Source organism: Aotus nancymaae, unplaced genomic scaffold (genome assembly GCF_030222135.1).
Source record: "Aotus nancymaae isolate 86718 unplaced genomic scaffold, 86718_ANA_hifiasm-v0.15.2.pri h1tg000173l, whole genome shotgun sequence".
Taxonomy (NCBI): domain Eukaryota; kingdom Metazoa; phylum Chordata; class Mammalia; order Primates; family Aotidae; genus Aotus; species Aotus nancymaae.
In genome coordinates this window covers 410,547-423,475 of record NW_026988588.1, presented here as the reverse complement: position 1 = coordinate 423,475, position 12,929 = coordinate 410,547, and the positions used below count along the sequence as shown (strand labels likewise).

Here is a 12,929-nt window from a genome sequence, read left to right as displayed (position 1 = left end):
GATCTGATGCTTTGATGGATTTCTGATGTTGCACAGCTGCTGAATTTCATTTATTGGCTCATTTTATGGCAATTATGTTGTGTTTTCAAGGAAATATTTGTTTTCTAGCAACTTGTTTACCCATGTTATATTTTCCTAGAAGTTCTTCATCTTATGAGCTCTTCTTAGAGTGATCTGGGTTTTATGAGGAGTGCTGCAAATGTCTTTGTTCTCAGCCGATACCCTTTCCAGCACTGTGTGTTCATCTGACACTGTCCCCTTCCTCAAACCAGAGCCTCAGACTGGCCAGGCCTCCCTGTGACCCACCAGTGTCAGCTGTCATGGGAGATGGGTCCATCCTGACCCCCATGCCCTGTAGTCAAATCTCTCCCTCTTCTCTCACCTCACCTGCAGATTTGGGCCACTGGTAGTGGACATGCGGCGTTTTAAGCTGGATGTCTTAGGAGAAGACCTCTCCAGTAGCTGCGTGGGGTGTGTTCTCTGTAGGAGGGTGCTGGCAGACTACCAGGCTGTGCGAAGGACCCAGGAGGAGCAGCGAGAGGAACCGGGGGGCCGGGGCATAGGTCGCCTCGCATGACCCCTCTCAGTGTCACGTTGTGAAAGGTCTCTCCACAAAGAGCAGTCCATTCAATCACTATTTCAGGTGCTAGTGGCCGGGTATTCCTTTCTGGTTTGGATGTTTGAGTCACACTGGGATTATTAAACATAGCAACAGCTTAGCACATGGAGGTAGAGTCTAACTCACTTCATTCCATGTTGTAGGAAATGCTTTCAGCCGTAATTACACCGCGGGCTTAAGAAGCTTAAGAACCTAGGCAGGTTGTCCTTTTTCCACATCTTCGCCTTGTTTTGATGGGGTTAACCCGTTCTCTAAGGGTCTGCACTGAGAAGACCCCATAGCACAATTTGGGGAGGGGGGCTATCCTGTCATTGTTATTTGTCATAATATCGTTCAGTGTACAGTCTGATGGAATCTTCAAGGTGATGTTTATAGATGCTTTGAATTGTCACCATGCCATTGATTTGCGGTTAACATAGCATATAGACATCCTTTTACAATAGTGTAGTTGCTCCGCTGGCTTATGTGTTGCTCGCTTTTGCTGTGCAGTCAGCAGTCTGACGTTGCGTGGTCCCTACGTTTTCCTCCTGCTCGTGTTACCCGTCCTGTGGGTCAGCTGTGAGTGAACCACTCTCCATCTTCGTTCTGGAGTGGCCCCAAGTGGGTGTGTGCTGATCTCCTTGTGGATTAAAGTGTTCTGTTACTGTTTTCTGTTTTATAACAAAATTTAGCAGACTTGTGTATGGTGCAAACATTTTTTAAAATGTCTTTTGATGAAAAATAGATTTGCATTGCTTTAAGATGTACCTTTCCTGCCTCTCCATCCTTTACTGAACAATTGCTTTATGTTAGAAATAGAGCGGTGTGTACATGCTTCATGGCCTCCTTCAATCAAGCACTTCACATAACTCTATCTGATTGTAAAAGTGATTACACTCAAAGCAAAAAACTTTGCAAACATTGAAAAGAATGGGCCAGGTGTGGTGGCTTATGGCTGTAATCCCAGCACTTTTTGGGAGGCCGAGGTGGGTGGATCACGAGGTCAAGAGTTTGAGACCAGCCTGACTAACATGGTGAAACCCTGTCTCTACTAAATAAAAAAAATTAGCTGGGCATGGTGACACACGCCTGTAATCCCAGCTATTCAGGAGGCTGAGGCAGGAGAATTGCTTGAACCCAGAAGGCAGAGGTTGCAGTGAGCCAAGATCACGCCACTGCACTCCAGCCTGGCGACAGAGAGAGACTGTCTCAGAAAAAAAAAAAAAAAAAGAACACAAAGCAAAATATTGTCATCTTGTCATCCTGAAATGGCTACTCTTAAAATTTTGATGTAGTTCTTTCAATTCTTTTTAAATAAAACTGCTTTTAACACAAGCACTTTAATTGTAGTGATCAAATTATAATCAGGAAATAAGGAGAAAGTAAAAAGAATATCAAGTTTGGGGCAAAAAGGAAGACCGTATAGAAAGAGGCTACACCATAAAGAAAGGCTGGGTGGTGGTGGTGGTGGTGGTGGTGGTTTTGACTCTGAGAGACCACATTATTATTTTGGGCATTGAGGGGTAATAGGATAATACGCTGTGAGTGCTCTGGTGGCCATATAAACGCCAGTCCCATGTCCTGTTTCGAAGTAGACAAAGCATGAGGTTTGAGGTGGTGGTTTGGTAGCTTTTTGAAAATTTGTTTATAGGACTGTACTGCAGAGAGGAGGAGGAGGTCAATCTGAATTAGAATCGAATGATCTGTTCGGGCTCCAGGGAGCTTTCTGCACTGGGTATACCCCTGTTCCTGATGTGGTGTAGAAGGAACAGGGCCAGGAGGATTTGTTGCTTCACTGGTCACCGTCCATGGGCAGGAGCTGGGGAGCACAGCCTGGTGCTGGAGATGAGCTTCAAGGCTCCCACCCTGGCCCTGAGGAACTTGCAGGCTGTATTTAGAGGATGCCATTATTGAGGCATGGACAGTATATTTTATACCTACACATACGGCCGTATACATAGATATACGCACAGACATACATGTACATATCCGGGTGTGTAAGTGATAGAACTAACCTGTCTTTCGTGCTGTTTTCTTGGTCTTTTTGTTTGCCTCAGTTGGAACAAGATGTGTTCCTTGTTGGAGGTGTCTGGTTTCATTGTTCCAGACCAGTCATAGAAATGCCTGCAGTTATCAGTGTTTCTGTTTTCTCTTGGGAAGCTATTCCGGAAAAGAAGTGTACTTTCCAAGACTGTTGATAGGCCTGTCCTCACCTTTGGGGGTCTTAATATGGGTCACAGCCCTGGGTGCTGTGGCTGCTCACATGTGGAGCTGTGTCTCTTGCTGCTGCTAGTAGACAGCTGGTCATCAACAGAGTATGTGTCCCAGTGGCCTTGGAGAAGAACTCTCTGCACCATTTTTATAGTGTCTTTTTGCTTTTCAATGTCAACATCATGTCTTTTAGCCAAGCAATATGTTCTTGCAGAATCAGAAAGTGTGGCCCAAGTGAGAAATAAGGGAATTGATCCATATCAGTTTTTATACAGTTGAACCGTTGTAATGTATACATAAACATCTTTACCCTGTAGAGGTGAGTCATGGTGCCAGACCCTGACGAATGCTGAACTGGGACCTCTCTTCTTTCGGGTCCACATCACAGGAAGAAGTCATTCAGAATGCAGCACAGAGTGGACTTGAAGCTTTCAGAAATGTCCGTAAATCAGAACACCTGTTTTCCCATTTGCCGGACTCCCCATTAAGGCCATGAGATTCCCATTCCAAAGCTCCCTCAGTTTCCCAACACCCATTTCACTGCTCCCTAGAGATAACAGGATCTCACGATGTCTTGTTTTCAGATTTTCTAATTAGAAAAATCACATATTTCACAAAGTTCGGCTTACTCCTTAGCCAGAGGAAAGCCACATATCACTTTTCTGTTTAAAATACTCACCTTTCAGGACTCTGGATAAATTATTTGAAAGTAGGAAAGCACTGTGACTTTGGTGATAATGTCATGTATAATATACAAGTGCGTGCTTTGACAGCCATGGTCGCTAAAAACAAATTTTCTCAGAAGAGAAAAATGTAAGCATTTCTTTACATGATCGTTAATTTTGTTTTGCCTAAATAGCATCTTGCCTTTGTACAGGAAGGTGAAGAAGTTGACTTTTCTTACATAAGATGAGCTTGAAAGTCCTTTAAGTGGCCAGGATGTCGCTGCATGTCTGCGGGGGTGAATGGATCCTGCTGCCACGGTGTGTGAAAAGCCCTTTGTTCCTGGCCCAGGAATGTCCCGGCTCACATTGGGCTGGTGCTGGCTGCCTTGTTAGCTTGCATGCAGGGCAAAATCTTACACCTTCCCCTTTTCCTGAAATACAGTTGCAAAAGCTTTTAACAAATTATTACTAAATCAGACCCAGAAATATGTAAAAGGGATAAGAACAGCACGACCAATTGGAGTTTGTTCCCATGATGTGCTATGGTTTTGCATTGCACACTTAGCTCATCATTCAAAAATCGATATAATTAACAAAAAATGAAGGAGATACACCCATTTCCTCATCTCAGTAGATGCTGAAAAACATCTGATGACATTTAGTAGTCCTTATACGGATTTCCTATTAAATCAGGAACAGAAGGGAAATGTCTCTGTTTGATAAAGGCCATTCCTGAAAAATGAGAGCTGACTGCCTCCTCGGTGGTGGCAGCCGGGCTGCTCGGCACACAGGTGGGTACCGGAACACAGCCATTTTCCATGGCTCTAGTCCATGTGGCACTTACTGGGGTCCTTGTCAGTGAAGTGAGTCAGGAGAACTCAGAGGCACGAAGACTTGGAAGGGGTGAGACACTTGATTTACAGAAGACACAGGGGCTTATTGAGAACATTTTAGGGAATCTACAAGTGACTAGATAGAGTCTTCATAAGAGATGGTATACACATCCCCATGGGCCTGTGAAAAGTGCCCGCCAGGGGTCGTCAGGTAAGTACAACTTAAACCCACAAGGTTCCGCTTCACAGGAGTGGGAACGAAGTGCAGTAGCAGGTGCTGGTGAAGCTGTGACAGGCTGGACCTCACACTGATGGGGACTCAAAATGTTACAGCCACTTTAGCAAACAGTTTGGGAGTTTTTTTAAAATGTGTACACTTACCATATGGCCCAGCAGTTACACTTTAGACGTTCACCAAGGAGAAATGAAAATGTGTGTCCATGTAAAAGAATGTACATTATCTTAAGAGTAAATTGTCACAGCCAAAAACTGGAAACAAATCTCTCTCAGCTGGAGAAACATGAACAAATTATGGTATACTCGTACATTGTCCTAGTTTCCATGAGAAAAAATGTGCAAAATACTAAAACCGAAACAGGCAGTGGGGATGAGTTCCAGGAGCCTTGAATTGCCTATAGAGGGAACACCATAGCGTGGAGTCCGTGTGATGCAGAATCTGCACGAGTCTCTGGTGACGGAAGAGTGCCAAGGAACACTCATTGTGAATGAACCATGGCTGTTTATTGAAGGCCAGGGTTGACTGGGAGGGGGCATGTGGGAACTTTGGGGCAAAAGATTTATCTTGATTGGGGTAATAGGTTGATTTCCATTTATCAAAATGCATCGAGTGTACTTAAGATCTGAACTTCTCACTATGTATACTTTATACTCCATCCCTTCCAAAAACAATGAAAAAATAATTATAAGCGAACACTGAACTCTACTTGATAGATTTTTCACAGTGGTATTGATAGCAATTCTAAAAGCATTTCTGTATCTCCAGGCTTAAGCAAATAAGCTTAATAAATCAGTGACTAGATTGAGGCTAACAGGAGCCAGGTTTCTTTCTTGGCAAGAGAGGTAGAAATGAGAAAAAGCCAAAGCCTGGAATGGATCATACAGCATTGGGTTGCAGGAGGAGGTACCAGTATGAGCTGGTGGCTCCCAACAGACATAAGCAGTGACAGAAGTGCCTGTGGATGGGTATGGTATGGGTGTACTTGCGTGTACATGTGTGGTGTGTTTTGCCTGCCAGCACTGTCTGGCAGCAGTGACCCACTGTGGCAGCACACCTGGTGCCCAGTCTTAGCTTCCAGACACCATTTTTCACTAGAAGGAGCTGGGCCTCCTGGTCCCAGGACTGGGGAATCTGGTGTCAAATCTGCAGCTGTTTGAGCACCAGAATAAACCATTATAATTATGAATTTTAACCCACCAAGTCAGACTCCATGGGTACATGTTGATATGTGTAAATGAATGATGAAAGATAAAATGAGTATTTTTTAAGTGAGTGTAGATCTAATGATTTAGAAGGAATGACAGGCAATCATCAGTGGATGCTAAAACCAGTAGTGAAGCATTGATGAGAAACAGAATATGCACATAGCGTCAGGGTCTCTCCTCCCGAATCTTTATTGCAATGGGAGAAGTAGCATCTTTACTGTGGAGGAACTCAATAAGCGCCACCTTCACTGAGTGACCAATGTTAACATTGTCACACAGGACAGACTTCTGCAGTATCCCTGCTAAAATGCACACTCTTGAGTCCCGAAGATACCAGAATAAAAGACAAGCTATAAAATAAGTGGCCTGTATTCTTTAAAATTTCCAATTTCAAGAAACACAAAAGCCAAGAAACTTGGATTTAAGGAGGGTAAAAATCACATGACAAATAAATGCAATTCATGATCCTGGTTTGGATCATAAAATGGGAAGACAAAGTAAGAAAATTATGGAGACAGTTGACACCATTTGAACGTGAACTTTGGATTGGGCTATAGTATATGACAGTTAAATTTCCTGACCTTGAGGGAAATTTATGTGAGAGAATATCCTTGTGTTGAGGAACACATCAAAACATTTAGGTATAGAGGGGCATGGTATCTGAAATTTTTTTTCATTTGACTTAGCAAATGCATGGGGGAGAGACAGGGAGAACAGTGGTGTAAGACAGGAGCAGTTGGTGAACCTGGGTAAAAGTTATATGGGAATTCTCTATGCTGGTCCTTCAGATTTTCTGTGTTTGAAATTACATCCAAAAAGTTTAAAAAGAATATGCAAAACTGAAAGTGATTCCTGGGAAGTGAATGGACTGTGTCACCTCATTGATGAGCCCTTCAAGTTTCAGCCATGAACCTAAGTCAGTCATGTATTGGTTTTTGACCTGGGAATTAGAAAGACTAGTCAGAAAACCAGGCTCTTGATCTAGTTAGGAGGAAGAAAGTACACACAAAGGATGACCACAACCGTAATGGGCTTATTGGGGTGCGTGACGCGGCAGGATCTGGGTCCTGTCTGAGGCAGCACTGTGGAGGGTTTAAGCAGGAAAGACATGTCTGATTCCCTTTCAGTCGGATTATCCTCACAGCTTCAGAGAAGACTGCCCCATCCTGGGGATCCTCTCCTCCCAACCCATCTTCAGTCACACTGACCATTTTTGTTGGTGGTGTTTTTATCTGCCAACACCATTCTCACAGTTTAGGGCCTTTGAGCGGGTTTTTGCCTGTGTCTTGAAGATTCTTGTATTGGTAGCCTGTGTGGTTCCTTCCTGTTACTCTGATTTCGCGTTAAGAGGGTCTTCTCTGGCTTCACAGTTTGGAGTCGCTGCTTCGTCTGTCACCTGGACCCCATCTTGTCCATTAGGGAGTGCCCTGTGTGAGATGTGGTGACACATCTACCTTGTCAGCACTGTCCCCAGCTCTTAGGGCACTACCTTACAGAGGAGGCACTCAGTGAATGTGTGGAATTAATGTAATGGGTTAATAGCCACAAAACGTGTTAATGGTCATGTTAGTCTGTTTTTACACTGCTGATAAAGACATACCCCACACTGGGAAGAAAAAGAGGTTTAATTGGACTTATAGTTCCACATAGCTGGGGAGGCCTCAGAATCATGGCAGGAGGTGAAAGGCACTTCTTACATTGTGGCGGCAATAGAAAACGAGGAAGAGGTGAAAGCAGAAGCCCCTGATAAACCTATGAGATCTTGTGAAACTTATTCACTATCACAATACTAGCACAGGAAAGAAGGCCCTCATGCTTCAGTTCTCTCTCCCTAGGTCCCTCCCACAACATGTGGGGATTCTGGGAGATACAGTTCATGTTGAGATTTGGGTGGGGACACAGCCAAACCATATCAACAGCCAACACAGTCCTGGCCCGTGGCTGGTGCCCAGCTGAGCTGTGACCATGGCTGCATGAGTAAGGGTGCGAGGCGTGCACACAACCCTCAGCAGTACGGTGAAAGGATTTGGTGGCTCAGATGTGTGACCTACAAAGAGATCTCCAAAGATCAAGGGCCATTCATCCTAAAAAGAAAAATCACAGCGTACTTTACAGCCAGTGTTTGCTTATAGATATGGATTCTTCAGTGATAAAATTAGTAATTAAAAGTCTGTGAATGAGTTTTAATGTCTTTACTGGAATCGTAAACACCAGTTTTCTTTCCTCACCTACCCATGTGTTGGTGAGTTTCAGAAGGTGGATGAACTGTGCTCCAGGAACAGAAGAGGGGGCAGCTTGGCCTCTGGGACCTCAGCTGAGCACTGAGTGACTAAGCTCCCTCCGTTTCAGATGTCCACACAGAAGCTGTCCAGGCGGCTCTGGCCAAACACAAAGAGCGGAAGATGGCGGTGCCTATGCCTTCCAAACGCAGGTCCCTGGTCGTGCAGACCTCCATGGATGCCTATACCCCTCCAGGTAAGGGACACGTTCCCCAACACTGCCTCCTGAGGTGCCCGCCACCTTCAGGTGCCTGCCATGTTCAGGCACCTTAATATTGTCAACAAGCCCAGCAATCAGGAGTTTTCATTTCCAAAATAATGGTGGAATGATGCAAATTTTGTGAACCAGAAGTCCAAAAATAGTATGAGTTAAATTTGGAAGGAAAGTTAACGTTATTATCTATCTGTATAAATACACATTTTTAACTTTTCACCAAGACTCATACGATACATACTGGTAAAATCTTACACGGTTTTATTCATTTAATTCTTTGTATGGAAAAGGGAAGAGTATGTGGTCTTCTGGGTGAAATTGGACTTTTCTTCTGATTAGGCTGGTACCTATGTGTTCTCAAATCTTCATATAAGTGTGCTGTACTGTTGTATTGTTTTAGAACAGGCGACTTGGACAATTTAGGCAGTTACCTGAATCAAGGTCATAAACTTTGCTTCCAAGGTGCCATATAGCATTTTAGTTCCTGTAGGCTGTAAGGTCTCTACAATTACTCAGCTCTGCCCTTGGAGTATGAAAGCTGCCATAGGTGATAGCAAGTGGGTATTGCTATGTACCAATAAAACTTTATGTAAAAGAACAGCAGACCAGATTGGGTGCACAGACCTGCCAACCCCTGATCTAAATTACTCAAGGTAATAGCACATTTATATTTCTGTTATAGAATACTGCTTTTATTTAATCTTGAATTTTACGTAACTACCCAAATTCTCTATTTTACTCTGCCCAAATAATTATAAACTACATCTCATGATCTTCACAACCAAAGTGAAGCAGAAAGTTCAGTTACCCAGATACTTGTTAGAAACACGGATTGAACCCACTTCATTTGGAGTTTAGTTTCTGTGATTTTGATTCCAGCATTGTTGACGTCATTGTTGCAAGCTTGTCTTCTCGAAGGACCTAAATCGCCTGCCACCACTTTGAGGCTACATGCCATTTTAAATGCCACCTTTTTTTTTTTCCACTACAAGAGAAAGTTAGGGTACAATGTGAATAGTTGAAAAAGTACAACATTTTTGGGAGTATTTTTATATTTTGAAGTTTAGCTCGGTCTTGGCAAGCAGTGAGACAGCAGGACATGATTCACATCAGAACTGAGGTCGAGGATATGCCACATTATTCCAGACAGCTCCTGAGTAGTCACATTTTTGTCCCTTTACAAGTGAAGGTACTGAGATTTATAGGACAGAACTTAAAGAGTGCACCATTTTGGGTTTTCGCTATTTTTTGTTTGTTTTGAGACAAGGTCTTGCTCCATCGCCAAGGTTGGAATTCAGTAGCATGATCGCAGCTCGTCGCTCACTGCAGCTGTGACCACCCGGGCTCAAGCGGTCCTCCCACTTCAGCCCCTCAAGCAGCTGGGACCACAGGTGCATGGCACCACACCCAGCTAATTTTTAATTTTTTGTAGAGACATGGTGTTCCTGTGGTGTTTTTGTGTTTTATCATCTCAAGAACACAGTGCCAGAAGGCAAGGAAGTGAATGCCATGCTAGCAAGGTTGTTGGCAAGGGAGCTCTTTCTGCCAACATGCTCCCTTGGGCTCCTCCCTTTCTTTATTTTAATATTAAGCCACAGCACATAATTAGGGACTAGGGATGGTGGCTAATGCCTGTAACGCCTGCACTTTAGGAGTCCAGGGTAGGTGAATGGCTTGAGCCCAGAAGTTCGAGACCAGCCTGGACAATGTGGCAAAATGAACAAAAATGCCTTTTGTATATTTTTTCTCCACCAAAAGTACAAAAAAGTAGCTGGACATGGTGGTGGACACTTGTAGTCTCAGCTACTTGGAAGGCTGAGGTAGAAGAATCACTTGAGCCCTGTAGGCAGAGCTTGCATTGAGCTGAGGCAGCACCACTCCACTTCACCCTGGGCAACAGAGTGAGACCCTATCTCAATTAGAAAATAATAATAAATAATTAGAGACTGTTTAAAAATGATTAGGCTGGGTGTGGTGGCTCACCCTTCTAACCCCAGCGCTTTGGGAAGCCGAGGCAGGCAGATTGCTTGAGCCCCAGTGTTTGAGACCAACCTGGGCAACATTTCAAAGCCCCATCTCTACAGACCATACAGAAATCAGTCAGGCATGGTTGTGTGTGCCTGTAGTTCCAGCTGCTCAGGAGGCTGATGTGGAAGGTTGAGGCTGCAGTGAGCCATGGTTGCGCCACTGCACTCCAGCCTGGACAACAGAGCAAGACCCTGTCTCAAAAAAAATAATATGCTTAATCCTGTTTGTTTATGGTTACAATTTGCCAAAACCTATGGTAAAAATTTTATTTATATGTATTCTTTTTGTAACTAACAAAATGGACTTAAAAGTTTTAAAAAATTTTAAACCAAATTTTTGGCACTAGCCAGTATTTAAGGCAATAGGTATTTTGCTTGACCACTTTATATAAGAGAAGTGAGTTTAAAATGGAAGAAGCATTGCAATTATTTGTGTTTATGCTTATTTCTCATATTGAATCCAGCCACTGGGAAATGTTATTGGGTCATGTGTGATGAAAAACCTCATTATGCAGATGTCTTTGCAAAATATAAAAATATTATTTGAAATGTTTTTGTGAAATATTTACATTTATTTGATTAGCATTTTTATGTTAACCATAAAACACATTTTGTAAATTTTCATAAGGAATCCTAGTAATATCACATGGGGCAGTTGTGTACAATCATAAATCAATATCATAAAAATTTTTTTACTCCCAGCCTATTTTATGCTTAGTGGTAGTCTGCATGTTTATTATCATGCTTACTTCAATGAAATCTTAGCTGCATTTCCTCTGATCTATTTTTCTTGGTTGTTGGTAACAGTAGTTAGATCTTACCTCAGTTTTCATTGCTCTTCAGAGAATATTCTTGAAGTTTATCTTCTCTCTGTGAAATGACTGGTTGCTGACTAGGATCATAGTTTCTGGAGGAAATCTCATTAGGATTGTTGCAATGCTAATATTCTATGGATGAAATGTTCCTTTAGTTTTCACACGTGAAGATACAAGAATAATTTACCAAAACTTCTGCTTCTAACCATGATGAAATAAAAGGGACCCAAATCACACACCTGCTGCAAACAACTGTAAAACTGCATGAAACAAATGAGATGGCTGTTTTCAGTCTGCGGACCACAACTGTGTAAGCCAGAACCCGAGAGCAGGAGAATGAATGAGATGAACCCATAGTGCACTTGCTCTCTCCATGGAGAACACTTGCAGACAATGCGCGGAGAGCTCAGGTGTGAGTGATGCATGGCCACCCTACCAGGTCCAGGAGGTGGAGAATGGAGTGTGTGCAGGACTGGAGCTCTCCACAGATCCACACTAGCAACGAATCAATAGAAGCCTGCCCGTGGTCACGATGACCCAGCAGTGCCTGCGCTGCCTGCTAAAACAAGAGCTGAAAGCTTCAGAGGAAGGTTACGGGATCCTGAGTATGCTCAACATGTTTTCCAATGTGTAATATTCAGCAAATAATCACTGCATATACAGAGAAACAGGAGGTAGAATCTGTGGTCAAGAAAAAAGGCAGTAAAATGTGCACGCACACTGTGCAAGATGGTGTCCACCACACTAGATCTGTCGCCACTCATCACGTGTGGCGGCTGAGCACAGGAAGAGCACCTGGTCTGAATTGAATTCGCTGTGAGTGTGAAAGACACATCAATTAATATGAAAAATAGAAAATATTTTTATTTCTTATTGAAAGTACAGTATGAGCATTTTGAGTTAAAAATATATTAGTAAAATTAATTGTACCTGTTTATACATTTATATATATGAGGCTACAAAGAAGGTTTAAAGTTCTATATAGGACTCATAATTCTGTTGAAAGGCACTGGTCTAAATATCTGATATAGCAGAAGATAGTTTTTAAATCTATAATTATAAATATTCAGGCAATCAAATGAAAATGTGTCAAAGAACTAAAAGAAAATATTTTAATACTTGAGCCAGAGGAAAAGAAGATACTTTTTACTATGATGGAGATAGGGAGTTTCAGGTTCTGTACCTGGCAATCTTGGAAATCGTTGCTTCTTCCTCACAAGCAAAAAGCTGAGCAAACTGAAAAATCAGCAACTCTTCTTAAACATGCAAAAGATGTGAGGTTGCAGGCAAGCCACTGTCCCCAGATTGGATGGACAGGTAAAAAAAAGCGGAGAACCACCATACGCCGGAGCAGAATGCTCCAAGGAAACTGCGCTGGGTTTGAAATATCTTAACTGTAATTGACAACTTGCTGCAGTGAGGTGTGGCCAAGCCTGAGAGTTAAACCCCCCAGGAGGCTTATGCACGTGGACCCGTGCTTTTGTGAGTTGTACCATCAGAAGCTCAACCAGGTCCTTGAAGTAAATATCAGAGAAAAATCCTCTCATACTTACTACAGGGGAAGGAGAAAATGAATCATTTTTAAATATGCAGGAATACCCTTCACTCGATCTGCCTTCCAGAGAAGCTAGTTAACTAGAGACTAACTAGAGAGTATCCAAGCACTATGGGACAACTACAGAAGGTGTAAAATATGCGTAACGGTGATACAAGGAGAAGAAAGAGGAACAGAAGAAGTATTTGTAACAATAATGGCTGAATTTTCTCAGATTAATGCCAGACAGCAAACCATAGATTCAGGAAACTCAAACACCAAGCAGGAAAAATGTAAAAACAACAATGAT

General features: G+C 42.8%; 1 protein-coding gene across 5 annotated transcripts in view; it reads left to right on the top strand.

The window, feature by feature from the left end:
• DIP2C (disco interacting protein 2 homolog C) overlaps positions 1–12,929 on the top strand; it is a 391,979-nt gene that overhangs the window by 217,399 nt on the left and 161,651 nt on the right. For all 5 annotated transcript variants that reach the window (XM_064371797.1, XM_064371795.1, XM_064371793.1 and 2 more), the window contains one exon: positions 8,100–8,225. In XM_064371797.1, the coding sequence (XP_064227867.1) occupies positions 8,100–8,225 (126 nt within the window). The remainder of the gene's footprint in view (positions 1–8,099; positions 8,226–12,929) is intronic.